The following is a 12,614-nucleotide window of genomic DNA, read 5'->3' on the forward strand; positions in this document are numbered from 1 at the left end:
GTGTGGGTTGATGTAGTCACGCCGCCTGCCAACTGTGATTCAGAGAAAGCCACCGGTCTCAGCGAGTCTCAGTCTCTGGCGGTGCCTTCAATGGGCCGCAGCACTGGAGGAAGTGTCAAGGCTGCATGTTGACACGTCTCCCGTGTCCTGGGATGGTTAGTCACCCAGGGTCAGCTAGAAGGTAGGGGTAGGGGGGTTGGGTATATGATCAGAGTGGACACAACCCGCCCGTGGTGGGCGGGTTGTGAAGAACCCACTGGATGGAAGGGATTTATTAGTGAGTGCTGAAGAAGGCGTCTCTCCTTACTGTCACAAGCTGTTCATGAATGTTAGTGTTCTGTCTTTATCAGGGACACAAACGGAAGCCGTCTATGTTCTGGGTAGAAGCAGATAAATATGCAGGGATTACATTTTTCAGAGGGTTTATTATGTTGACATAATTATTGTGATATATTTCATCATCAGCAAATGTGGGCAGCAGAGCAGACATTTGCATTTTTCTGTGATAGCGTTGGTATGCTTTCGAGATCATGGTATACGTATGGGTATAAATTATGAAGGTAATGATGTGGAACATTTTCAAATTAAAATACCTTAAAATGACCAGACCAACTCAATATGTTGTTGAGTTGTGTACTTACATAATCCTAAATGTTTCCCACCACGTTCAAATCCAGATAAATCCTTAGTTTGGTTCAGGTTACCCCCAAGCGTCTTTGGAAACACAGGAACAGTAATCCAGCAGAGACCTCATTATTGATTTGACATTTCAATATCAATCTGGCTTACTACAATGGGCTACTACGAAAAGTGGCTCATGCCGTCCACCAGGCTAATGCCTACGCTAGCGTTGTAAACACGACAATGCTCAACAGTGTTGGGAACGTTACTTTAAAAAGGTAATTAGTTATAGTTACTTACTACTTGTTCCAAAAAGTAACTGAGTTAGTAACTGAATTACTCTATAATAAAAGTATCTAGTTATCAGGGAAAGTAACTATTTGCGTTACTGTGAAAAAAAGAAAGTTGCTATATGTCACAGAATTTGGATTTTTCTGAGCAGTTTTAACTTGGCCTTAATGTGTTAAATGGTTGAACTTCCCATTCAAGGCCCTGATATGCTCAAACATATTCGTTCGCAACGCCGGAGATAAAAAACCCGAAAGATGACAGTTCAAAACATACTTGGAGCGGCGTATCTGGACAAGACCGGTTCGAAAATGATTAACCAGCTGATCAACCGTAAATATCAGCTGAACGCGCGCCTGTAATCTACACAGAGAGGCGTGGCGGAGTTACGTAACCATAACAACAGCTGTTTATCAAAATAATTTCAGTGTGGAACGTGGATGCAAAACATTCCGAAAACTACATGAAAACGATGGAGATAATTTTCATTGCGGATGTGCGTTTTTACATTTACCCGGGTTAGTGTGCGCTGCATTTATCGTACAGTAATGGTAACGGCGTTGTAACGACGGAAATAGTAATTAGTTAGATTACACCGTTACTGAAACAATAACAGCGTAACCTAACGCCGTTCTTTTAAACGGCGTTATTACCAACACTGATGCTCAACACGTTTATAGAGTCAGATTTAGTATGATTGTTTTGGCCATCTATAACAGAGCTACCCCACAGTAGAATTCACCACATAATATTAGCTACAGCTGTATGGTGGTTCGTCTCCTTTAATGGTATGAGAGCAAGTTTATTTTTTGTTAGCAAACATTACATGCGGCTATTTCATTGGAATGAAAGCACATAACATGGACAAACGTGAAGTGAATAAAACTTAATACATTACCTCGTACATGAACATGATTCGGGTCATGGTCGTGTCGATTTTGGTGGTAAGCAACAGCAGCAGCAACAGCAACTCCCCAACAGACATCAGATCCCACACTTCTCCATGACATACTCAAACTACGTCTTATTTTAGTTTTTGACTGAGAGTAACATATTACTACAAGGCACAATAATGAATCCTATCTACTGATGTATCTGATGAGTTTCATATGCATGCATATTTTTTTTTTTAGAAATGCCTATTGCTACTAGTTAACTGTTTATTAATGCAAACATTTAATAATTCATATAATGTATGAACTACCAATAGGGTTATTTTTCTATTTTAATATTACTCAGCAATTTTCAGAAATAGCACCAAAATGGGTTTCACTTTTACTTTATACTTTGTTCAAAGGAACACGCTTGGTTTAGTGAGTTCCCTTGTTTTTTGATGTTTGTTTGTGTTTCTTCCTCTAACATTTCCATGTACCTTTACCATAGATAAGCACAACTGTGATTCCCGGTGAGAGGTGTGTATATAGCTGCAGTGTGTTTGTATTTATTCAGGTGCACGTGATTACACAGCGTACACAAACGACTGCTGTGTCAGTGTATGTCTGTATGTATTTACCCATGTCCTCCTAACACTCTCTCTCCTTCTCTCTCTCTCTCTCTCTCTGTCTATCTCTCTCTCTCTCTCTTGCTCTCTTTATTTCTCTCTCTCTCTGTCCCCCTCTCTCTCTCCCTCTCTCTCTCTCTCTCTGTCCGTCTTTCTCTATCACCCCCTCCCTCTGTCTGTCTCTGTCGGTCTCTGTCTGTCCCCCCCCCCCCCCACCACCCCCCCCCCCCCTCTATCTCTCTCACTCTCCAGGTAACGACCTGTTCCTGGTGGCGGTCCATGAGTTGGGCCACGCTCTGGGCCTGGAACACTCCAACGACCCCACAGCCATCATGGCTCCGTTCTACCAGTACATGGACACGGAGAACTTCAAGCTACCTCATGACGACCTGCAGGGAATACAGAAGATTTACGGTATTAAACCTCCACTCTCCTGTTTGATAGGACTTAGATTTGAAGAAAAGGCGTGAGCGTAGTTTGATGATTGTCAAAGCATTATTGACCAGGTTTTAGCCTTTTGAACCACAGCAACCTTTTTTCAGTGGCTGCTATTGAAGATAAAAAGGAGGAAAGATCACTTTGAAAATGTGCATAACTTGCTATATAACGTATAAATACAATAAATATATTTACATATTACAAGTCACAAAACATCACAAACAACAGCAACCACATAATAACTCACAAAATGCTAATATTCATTGAGACCCCCCACCCCCATCCAAATGCAACAACAACAACAACAACAACAACAACATCCGGTGGTTCCTATTCCCTCTCAGGTCCGCCCGACCGCTCCCCTCAGCCCACCAGACCCCCGCCGACTGCCTCCCCGCCCCGCCTGCACCACCCGCCCTCCGACCCCCGGAAGCACGAGCGGCAGGTCCGGCCACACCGCCCCCCCCAGGGGAACAAGCCCTCCAACCCCAACGCCAAGCCCAACATCTGCGACGGGGGCTTCAACACCCTGGCCATCCTCCGCCAGGAGCTGTTTGTGTTCAAGGTATATACTACGTCACGGCTCCAACCAACGCCCACCGGGGGAGGGGGGGCGATGCGGTGCTGAGCGGACGCAACCCATGGTGCCGCATCACAGGAAGTGGATGTTTACTGTTTAGTGGTTGGTCTTAGTCTGGGCCTGGAGCCAGTCAATCTGGCCCAATCCCATATCCAGAGTCAGCCTTTGTGGTGTGTATGAGAATGGATGAATAGGGGCACAGAATACATCCGATTTAATGTTGGGCAGATTATTCAGGGCAGTGCGACGAAGCTCGACCAATTTCAACTTCGATGTGTGTTGATTGGACAACACGCGCTCTGTAACCATGTTTACGTTTGCAGCATCTGCTATGAATATTGAGAAGTATTTTTGCTGTATCTATAATTAATCTGTGTGTGTGCGTGTGTGTGCGCGTGTGTGTACAGGACCAGTGGTTCTGGCGTGTACGGGACAACTCGGTGGTCCCGGGCTACCCGATGCAGATCAATTACTTCTGGCGAGGCCTGCCTTCCAAAATAGACGCCGTCTACGAGAACAGTGAGGGGAAGTTTGTCTTCTTCAAAGGTGAGACACAAAACAAGGTGACGTTGGGAGAGTTTGATAGGGTTGATAGAATCAGGGTAAAACCTTTCAACAAGAACAAAGCACAAGTTGTATGCACCAGTGACTAGGCCATTGACGTGTGTATGTGTGTATTTACATGTCAGTGTGTGTGTGTGTGTGTGTGTGTGTATGTTTTTGTTTTCTTTTATCTTATCGTCGCTGATACTAAGTGGATGTTGCTCGCTGGTGCCAGAACTGGTGATGCAAACGTGTGTGTGTGTATGTGTGTGTGCGTGTGTATGGGTGTGTGTGTTTTTCTGCATGCGTAATATGCATGCATGTGTGTGTGTGTGTTTGTGTGTGTGTGTGTTGCATGCGTGCACACGTGTGTGTGTGTGTGTGTGTGTGTGTTTGTGTGCGTGTGCATGTGTGGATGAGCCATCCCTCCATCAGGGAGATTAACATGACATCTGTCACCCTGTTCCTCATGATTTATTTATTGACTCAGAGAAACATGACTGTATGCGTTTGTTCACATGCACATGCTTCAGTGTATGTGTGTGTGTGTGTGTGGGGGGGGGGGGGGGGGGGGGGGGGGGGGGGGGGGGGGGGGGGGGGTGAATGGGTGCTTTAGGCAGCTCCCTGCCTGAGGCATTAAGAAGGGAGTGAATTAAATGAAGCCATAGCTTCAAAGGAAACACATAACAGCTAGTGCTGGCTGATTTGCTGTGGTGCTGTAGTGGCTCACAGATAATCACACATGTGACACACAGTCACCAGGAGCGAAACAAAGTGATTCAGCTCGTCTGGTACACTGTGGATGGCGTGCAGGAACACTGTATTCACTGATTTATTCATCCATTTGGATTGCCCAAAAAATTGTATCAAAGCATTCAAATACTGTAGACCTAACAGCATCAGAGGGACCAGTAAGGTTTTGCTGATCTGCTGTTTTCAGGAGTCTTTGACTCTATGTCGAAAGGCACTGGGTTCAATCCCCCCTCATGTCTATAGTTTCCCCGTAGCCATCCTTGAGCAAGCTTCCCTTAACCCCCTGCTCCGGCTCCTCACCGCCACAGAAGCTGTTACAGAACAGACAGAACACCGCGTTGCTCCGTGGGCCCACTTGCTCTGCTGCGTGTCTCAGTTGTCCCTGTGGTGGTGTGTTCATAGGCAACCGCTTCTGGGTGTTCAAGGACACCACCCTGCAGCCCACCTACCCTCAGGACATCTCTCTGTTCGGCAGCGGCATGCCCACGCAGAGCATCGAGACGGCCGTGTGGTGGGAGGACGTGGCCAAGACCTACTTCTTCAAAGGGGACAGGTGCGTAGGGGGACGAACCCCGTTCTGGACCCCGTTATGAACCGTGTTCTGGACCCCGTTATGAACCCTTTTCTGAACCCTGTTCTGAACCCTGTTCTGGACCCTGTTCTGAACCCTGTTCTGAACCCTGTTCTGGACCCCGTTCTGAACCCTGTTCTGAACCCCGTTCTGGACCCCGTTCTGGACCCTGTTCTGGACCCCGTTCTGAACCCCATTCTGAACCCTGTTCTGGACCCTGTTCTGGATGCTGTTGGAAAGTTTTGAAACCCTTATTGATGACCTAGCCGCCATCTTGGTTTGTGTCGGTTCTAAACACTAGCTGAGTTTGGGAGGGGAACTGAATGTGGAATTGCGCATTCAGTTCCCCCCCACCCACCTAGTGTTTAGAACCAAAATGGCCACAAGGCCCGTTGACCTATATGTGATGTAATGAGGCCGACGTGGCACATGCACACACTTGTAAAGCTGTTACCGTTCAGCCTAATTGGAGGGTTACCTAACCCTGGTGGATTAATTGAGACCCGAGAGTATATGGAGTTTAGGAGTATCTATTTTGAGTGACAGTTTGCTCCACATTAACTAACTTGACATCATGGTGTAATGCTGAACTACATGGACGATTTTCTATGAATTAGTGATAGAGGAGCCTTCTGTCTTAGAGATGGTCTGGATGTTACGGTCATAGGCCTGAAAGACAGTTAGAAACATTGGAAAGATTAAAGAAAATGTGGCCAATGAAGAGGGAGAGAGACAAGCCAGATTATCGAATGTCCTTCTTATACAGTTCTGTAAGGTTATGTCTGTGTGTGTGTGTGTGTGCGTGTGTGTGCGTGTGTGTTTGTGGGGGTGTGCTTTTTGTGTATTTGTGTGTGTGTGTGTGTGTGTGTGTAAATATATTTGCACATATATATGTCTAGTTCTTTATGGAGCTGAGTGTGTTGCTGGGGGCTGTGTTCTGCCCACTGCAGGTACTGGAGGTACAATGAAGACATGCGCACCATGGATCCCGGCTACCCCAAACCCATCGGCGTGTGGAAGGGCATCCCGGACTCCCCCCAGGGCGCCTTCGTGGACAAGGCCAATGGTATGAGTATGTGTACCTTTTTTTACTCTCTCGCGCTCCATGTCACCAGCACTGCATGGAGAGTAGGGCTGTTACGGTGCCCGTAAAAGAGAACCACCGTCAGGGATGGCACGCACGCGCCGGTGCACAAACACACACGCTTCGGAAGCAAAGGTCGGAGGCTGGAGTCACAGCCGTATAATCATAATAAACAGGGAGGCTTTATATAAGCTGGGACTCATTATACTTTATTACGCAGGCCTGTACAGCCGTTAATAATGAACAATATTGATAACGTTGGTACGCCGCTGGTCAGTAGAGAACGTAAAGCTAGAGAATGATTGGAGAGAGTGAGCAGTTAAATCCCCCAGCGTCCTTTAAGGGAACAGTAGCAGCACAAGTGATGGGTGTATCAGAGGCCATTCTTAATCCGCCTTACATAAACTAGCGGGAGCACGTTACATGTTGAGCCTTTATGGTGACACAGTCCGAATGTACATCTCCCCACCACAAGCCACAACAACTTAATAACTTACTTACACACCCTGCAGCCTTCATTTTGTGTAAGGTTTATTTAAAAACAATAATAATAGTGTAAATTTAGAAAATAATATACTCTTAGATGTTAAGCAAGAGAGGACACAAACATGGAACGGCACATTTGATGCCATAGTGAGCCAACCCTGGGTTTATAAAGGTAGCAGAATATGTATATTTATATATTAAGAGCCTTTCTCATAATTATGTGACAGCATTAGATGGAACAATAACAAAGAACCACCTACACAAACTGTCCTGTACAAGAAGTACAATTTACTACATTATAAACAGATGATTGATCTTGTGACTCTCTTAACAAATTAGCCTAGCTAAGTGAGTTATATTAAGACCAGAGGCAGTCCCATAGATAATATAACAATTATGTAGTTAAGTTAATGCTTAACAAACACTTTAAAAAATGAAATTAAGTTTATATCCTCCCACCATGCAAGTGTAGTTCGCTGTTAAGATATAGACATTTGCTCCATTTACAACCGTAACCAATATTTTGCATTCTGTGTTAGTTCTAATGCAAAGCCTCTAATAATCGTACCGTTTTACTTTTGTGATCAGTATCCAGCGATGTGAACATGATTTTGAAAGCATGGTTGTTCCCATCGGATGATATTCTACCATTCCAGGCTAATCAAATTGCCCTTTAAAGTGTTTTTATTCGACGGTTAAATGATGAGTCGGATTCTGAACGCTGTTCTTCTCTACGGCTCAACGCCTCTGTCAATTGAGATAAAGCCATGCATGTAATTCATTTTTAGGGGAATTAATGGAGAGATAAAAAAACACAATGTAGCAAAAAAAGTAATCATAACATAGTTGTAATGCATTCATTGTGTCTACACTTGAGATACATATTTATAGTTCTTTTATCACAGACACATATGTGTCTGTGAAAACTATAAATAAGTAACAATAACGTATATTCTAAACTTCGGCTACTTTATTCGAGACTATAGGTGAGAACAGAACACTAAGACGGTGGTGGATTTTGAGGTTGAAGACCTCAACTCCGTGTCTTCACCTCATTAAACCGTAAAAAATAAACCCTTTAAAACTGGGAGGATAGAAGGAACACAACCATGCTTTCAAATTCAAGTTTCATTGGCATATTCTGATAAAGTTTCATAAAAAAAAAGAATGAAATCTAAGTGCAAAAAAAACAAAAACACACCGTGTCAAAAAAATAGCACAAATGAACTGCCCTCGTCACTGTTAGCGACCAGGGCCCGCTAACTAAGCACAGCCGTCGCAAAGGGTTGCTACCAAGACATTTTCCCGAAACTCTTGGTCCAAGATCAGTATAATGTCGAAAGGAAAAAAATCGATATTATCGGTTTCCATCCCCACCCATCGACATCCCACACCCCACAATATGGCCATTACCTAGTCGCGCCGTGCGAATGAGGGGAACCCAATGCCCTCTCCCTCTGTGTGGCCCCCAGGCTTCACCTACTTCTACAAGGGCAAGGAGTACTGGAAGTTCAACAACCAGATGCTGCGCGTGGAGCCCAGCTACCCGCGCTCCATCCTGCGGGACTTCATGGGCTGCGACGGCCTGCCCGCCGACCACGACTGGGACTGGAGCCCCCCGGTGGTGGGGGAGCACCACTACGACGGCGGCGGCGGCGGCGGCGGCGGCGGCGTGGGTGGAGGCGGCGGCGGCGGCGGCGGCGGCGGCGGCGGCGGCGGCGGCGACGTTGACATCGTCCCCAAGCTGGACCCGGCGTCGGGCGGCACGGAGAAGGCCGTGGCCATCGCCATCCCATGCGTGCTGGCGCTGTGCATGATGGTGCTCCTGTACACCGTCTTCCAGTTCAGGAGGAAGAGCACGCAGCGCCACATACTGTACTGCAAGCGCTCCATGCAAGAGTGGGTGTGAGGAGCGTGGGGTGGGGGGGACAACGCCACACTACACTACACTACGAACTGAGCCGGACTCAAATCAATGAACTTGTATAGGAGGGATGGGGGCGGGGGGGGGCTCTGCCGGTGGTGTCTGTGTGATTAAAACATTGAAAAAACCTTCCTTGAGTAATGCACATTGGAAGGCGCAGGAAGGTGTGCTGGACATTGAGGCTGCCTCCTTGACCCAGTCGTCAGACTCTTGCATTAAAACTCTCGGAACTCTTCGTCTGCTCGGCGTAGGCGGAGAGAGGGGTGAGGTGAGGTCAACATTGTCTTCAAGAGGAGGAGAGGGAAGGAGAGAGATCTGGAGAGGATTTGAGGGAGAGGACGAGACACTCCTCGGTCCGACCTGTGTGTACATTATGTATCTGCTTAATCTCTCTTTTCTTTTTTTCTGTATCTTGAAAATGAACTCAATTAAGCCAGACAGCCGAGAGGGAAGTATTCCTGTCTCTGCACGCCTCTAGAGCTGCTGTCAAGCGGATGAATTAGACATAGGCTACTACTTTCCTTTTCCTCTTTCTTTTAATTAACTTGCCCTCTAGCTGTGCTTCTCAAATTGGGAACCCTGTAAAAAAGATTGCTGACATTGTGAAGAAGTAATGCGCACCAAATATTATCTTTACTTCCAAAGACAATGGCTTCTGTTTTTGTTGCTGTTTTCTGGAGATTGGCCATGTTTCCATGGCAGTCACATGATGGTTTTCAGCCATCTCAAAGTCCTCTCTGACTACACCCATTACGTCTGTTCCATCTCCTGAATCCCCCCCCAATGCAACGCAAGCTGCGATTTATTAAGAGCCAGCCACTAAGGGCTGTTGCTTCATAAGCAGGAGCCAAATATATTTTCGGAGACTGCCTTCACACATTTATCACAATTAGCGGCCTCCCTCTAACTCTGGCACTCTATTCTTCTCTTTTCCTCCCTTTTCATTTCTTTCCCCTCTTTCCAAGTATAGCCGTCTTCTGCAGGACCGGGCAAAGAAGTGTGTCACCCCAATTCTAATTTGAAAAGTCATTCATCTATTACTGATGGTTTTTTGTAGCCTTGACTGAGCGTGCCAGATATGGAAAATATGCATTTGTGTGTCTGTGTCCGGGGATGAAAGTGTGAGTAAGGGTGTAATAATGTGTAAATATTTCAATTTCAACTGTATGATGAAAGAAATTGATGGGCCATCGTCCGTGTTTAAATCTAAGAGGCATGCGTCAATCTGAGAGTATGTGTGGTTCCTGGGCAAACCGTCTTTAAATGGCCTGTGGTCGCCTACCATCCATATTATAATGCAACTGTAAGGCATTGTTGCTGTTCCATGTTTACTTGAAATAGACTCAAAATAAAACCATTCATGTACATGATACTGCCTAACGAAAAATTTCTTCAAAGAATTTCAGATAAAAGCCACCTTGAAACATTTGTTTTGAAATGTTTAAACTTATAGAGAGAGTCAGGGTGTTGTCACCTAGTTCCAGTAATACGTACTACGTATATTGACTCTTTAACTGTCCTCACCAACACAGCCCGATCTTTTGCTGTAGTCCAGCAGAACCAGGGGCTGATATACTATACAGAACGCCCTCTGCCTTCAGTTGTCCTGTCCGCCGTCTTAGGTGTTTTCAGGGGTCATACCTAGACAGTATCTCCATGACAACCGCTGCATACAGTTTAAAAGGAATCCCTTGTGGATTCCACATCATTAATGTTCACGCAGGCCAGATTTTGCCAGAGATATGACTGTACTGTGTTTATTACCGTATTTATTCCTCTCTGCTTCACACTTCTAGTCTTGCATTATACTGGGGGCAGGAAAGTGTATACTGAGGGAAAGAAGGTGTAAACTGAGGGAAAATAAGGGTATACTGAGGGCAAGAAGGCATTTGCTGAGGGCAAGAAGGTGTATACTGAGGGCAAGAAGGCAATTACTGAGGGCAAGAAGGTGTATACTGAGGGCAAGAAGGCAATTACTGAGGGCAAGAAGGTGTATATTGAGGGCAAGAAGGCAATTACTGAGAGCAAGAAGGTGTTTATTGAGGGGAAGAAGGTGTATGCTGAGGGCAAGAAGGGGTTCCTAAAGTGGGTTTTCGAAATGCAGCAGCTCATTTCTCTCTCATTGCCTTTAATCTAGAAAATACATCAGCAATCACTTTTCAAGGATATTGGTTAACCCTAAGACCTTTCAACCACTATCAACTTAACAGCCTATCAATGAACAAAAACAGACTATAACACCTTTAAAGTGGCCATCGTTGTACGGATATACAAACAAATCCTAAATCAATAGAAGGGTGTATCCACACCCTTCAATGACGAGGACGGTACCAAACCTTGAGAAGATCGTTTTCACACCTGACTTGAACATATTCTAAAATTAGTGCAAATAAAAGAAACACTTGTATACACAATCCTTATAAAACAACAACATAAAAAGCAGTCTACTGCTTCCTCCCGCAATCCACCAATCCATGGCTGCGGCCCCACGGGCAGCCTGCCACTTATGCCACAAGGTATTGAATGTAGGGGCTGCTGCAAGTGAAAAGGCAACCGGGTCCAATCCTGCCCAGGTCCTTGTTAACTGCAGACTGCGGTGAGTGCCCCTTTAAACCTGCTTCCCTGACACACGCTGTTATGCCATTAAGGGCTAATTTTAAGTGTCACTAATGGAAGTGGAAGGGCCCCATTAAAAGCCAGTCGATACAGCCAAGATGCAGTGACGTGGGAGTGAGGAGGCTTTCTGGGGTGGCCATCGGCGATCACCGCAATCAAGCCTACACACTCACACACACACACACACACCCACACACACACACACCCACACACACACAAAGTGGCACTGTCATTCTGCACAGGCACAAACACACACCCACACACTTGCTTGCATGTACGTACGAATACACGCACACATGCGCGCACACACACACACACACCCGTACATGCACACACACATGCACATGCACACACACAGTGTTGATTGATGTATGTTATGTAAGCTGAAGAACGCAAGGCAGATTTCAAAAAAATATATTGCTTTTTTTCATCCCTTCTCCCCGGAAGGCACTTGAGTCATTAAACTTACTCATTGGTATGAGAAGCAGTGAGATGGTCCAGTAGCTAAAAAAGCCACGATCCTCGATTAGTTGCGACAGCCAGCAGATGAAGCAGACTGTCGATATTGCATGCACCGTTTGAGCAATGTCTCAGCATTGTTATGTTGGATGAGTCCATTAATATTTCACATCAGGATAACAGCTTATTCTTTAAGGCGCTTCACAGACTCGAAAAGTGGAAAATATGTCTGTTTTGTCATCTAAATAGTGAGGAAGCTAAGAAAAAAAAATCCTAATAAGTTAATTTCATGGTAAAGAAAACTGTTTTAAAAAACGTTCTGCATGAGGGCCTACAACAATATGTTTGTGTACTTTGACATTCTTCATTGTGTGCTTCGTAAAATGTTAGTAGTGCAGGTTAAACAACCGTGTAATGAGACCATTTCAATGATTTTCATTGTGTGTGTTTGTGTGTGTGTGTGTGTGTGTGTATCTGTGTGTGTTTGAGCATGTGTGTTGGGGAACAATATCTTAAAGCTTTCATTTGAGGAACATGAGTCAGTCTTACACCAGACCTGACACCATATGTTAGCGGAACAGGGGGATTAGAAACTAACAATAGTCTACCAGTCAATGATGGCAATCAGGCCAAAGAGACGGAATCAATGAGGCAATCAATTCCCCTAATCAATTAGGCCTAGACCAATCATTGTCCGTCAAAACATGGCATTCACTTTATGTTGTGTAATGAGATCACATACAAGCATTG

General features: G+C 45.3%; 1 protein-coding gene across 1 annotated transcript in view; it reads left to right on the forward strand.

The window, feature by feature from the left end:
- mmp16b (matrix metallopeptidase 16b (membrane-inserted)) overlaps positions 1-8,774 on the forward strand; it is a gene marked incomplete at its 3' end in the record, with an annotated part of 16,923 nt that extends 8,149 nt beyond the window's left edge. Inside the window, exons 5-11 of the mRNA XM_079750617.1 lie at positions 2,663-2,824; positions 3,193-3,413; positions 3,836-3,974; positions 5,127-5,277; positions 6,246-6,361; positions 8,338-8,525; positions 8,568-8,774. Coding sequence (XP_079606743.1) covers positions 2,663-2,824; positions 3,193-3,413; positions 3,836-3,974; positions 5,127-5,277; positions 6,246-6,361; positions 8,338-8,525; positions 8,568-8,774 — 1,184 coding nt within the window. The remainder of the gene's footprint in view (positions 1-2,662; positions 2,825-3,192; positions 3,414-3,835; positions 3,975-5,126; positions 5,278-6,245; positions 6,362-8,337; positions 8,526-8,567) is intronic.
- Between the last annotated feature and the right edge of the window lie 3,840 nt (positions 8,775-12,614).

This window comes from Pollachius pollachius (genome assembly GCF_949987615.1).
Source record: "Pollachius pollachius genome assembly, chromosome: 14".
In the NCBI taxonomy this organism is placed as follows: Eukaryota; Metazoa; Chordata; class Actinopteri; order Gadiformes; family Gadidae; genus Pollachius; species Pollachius pollachius.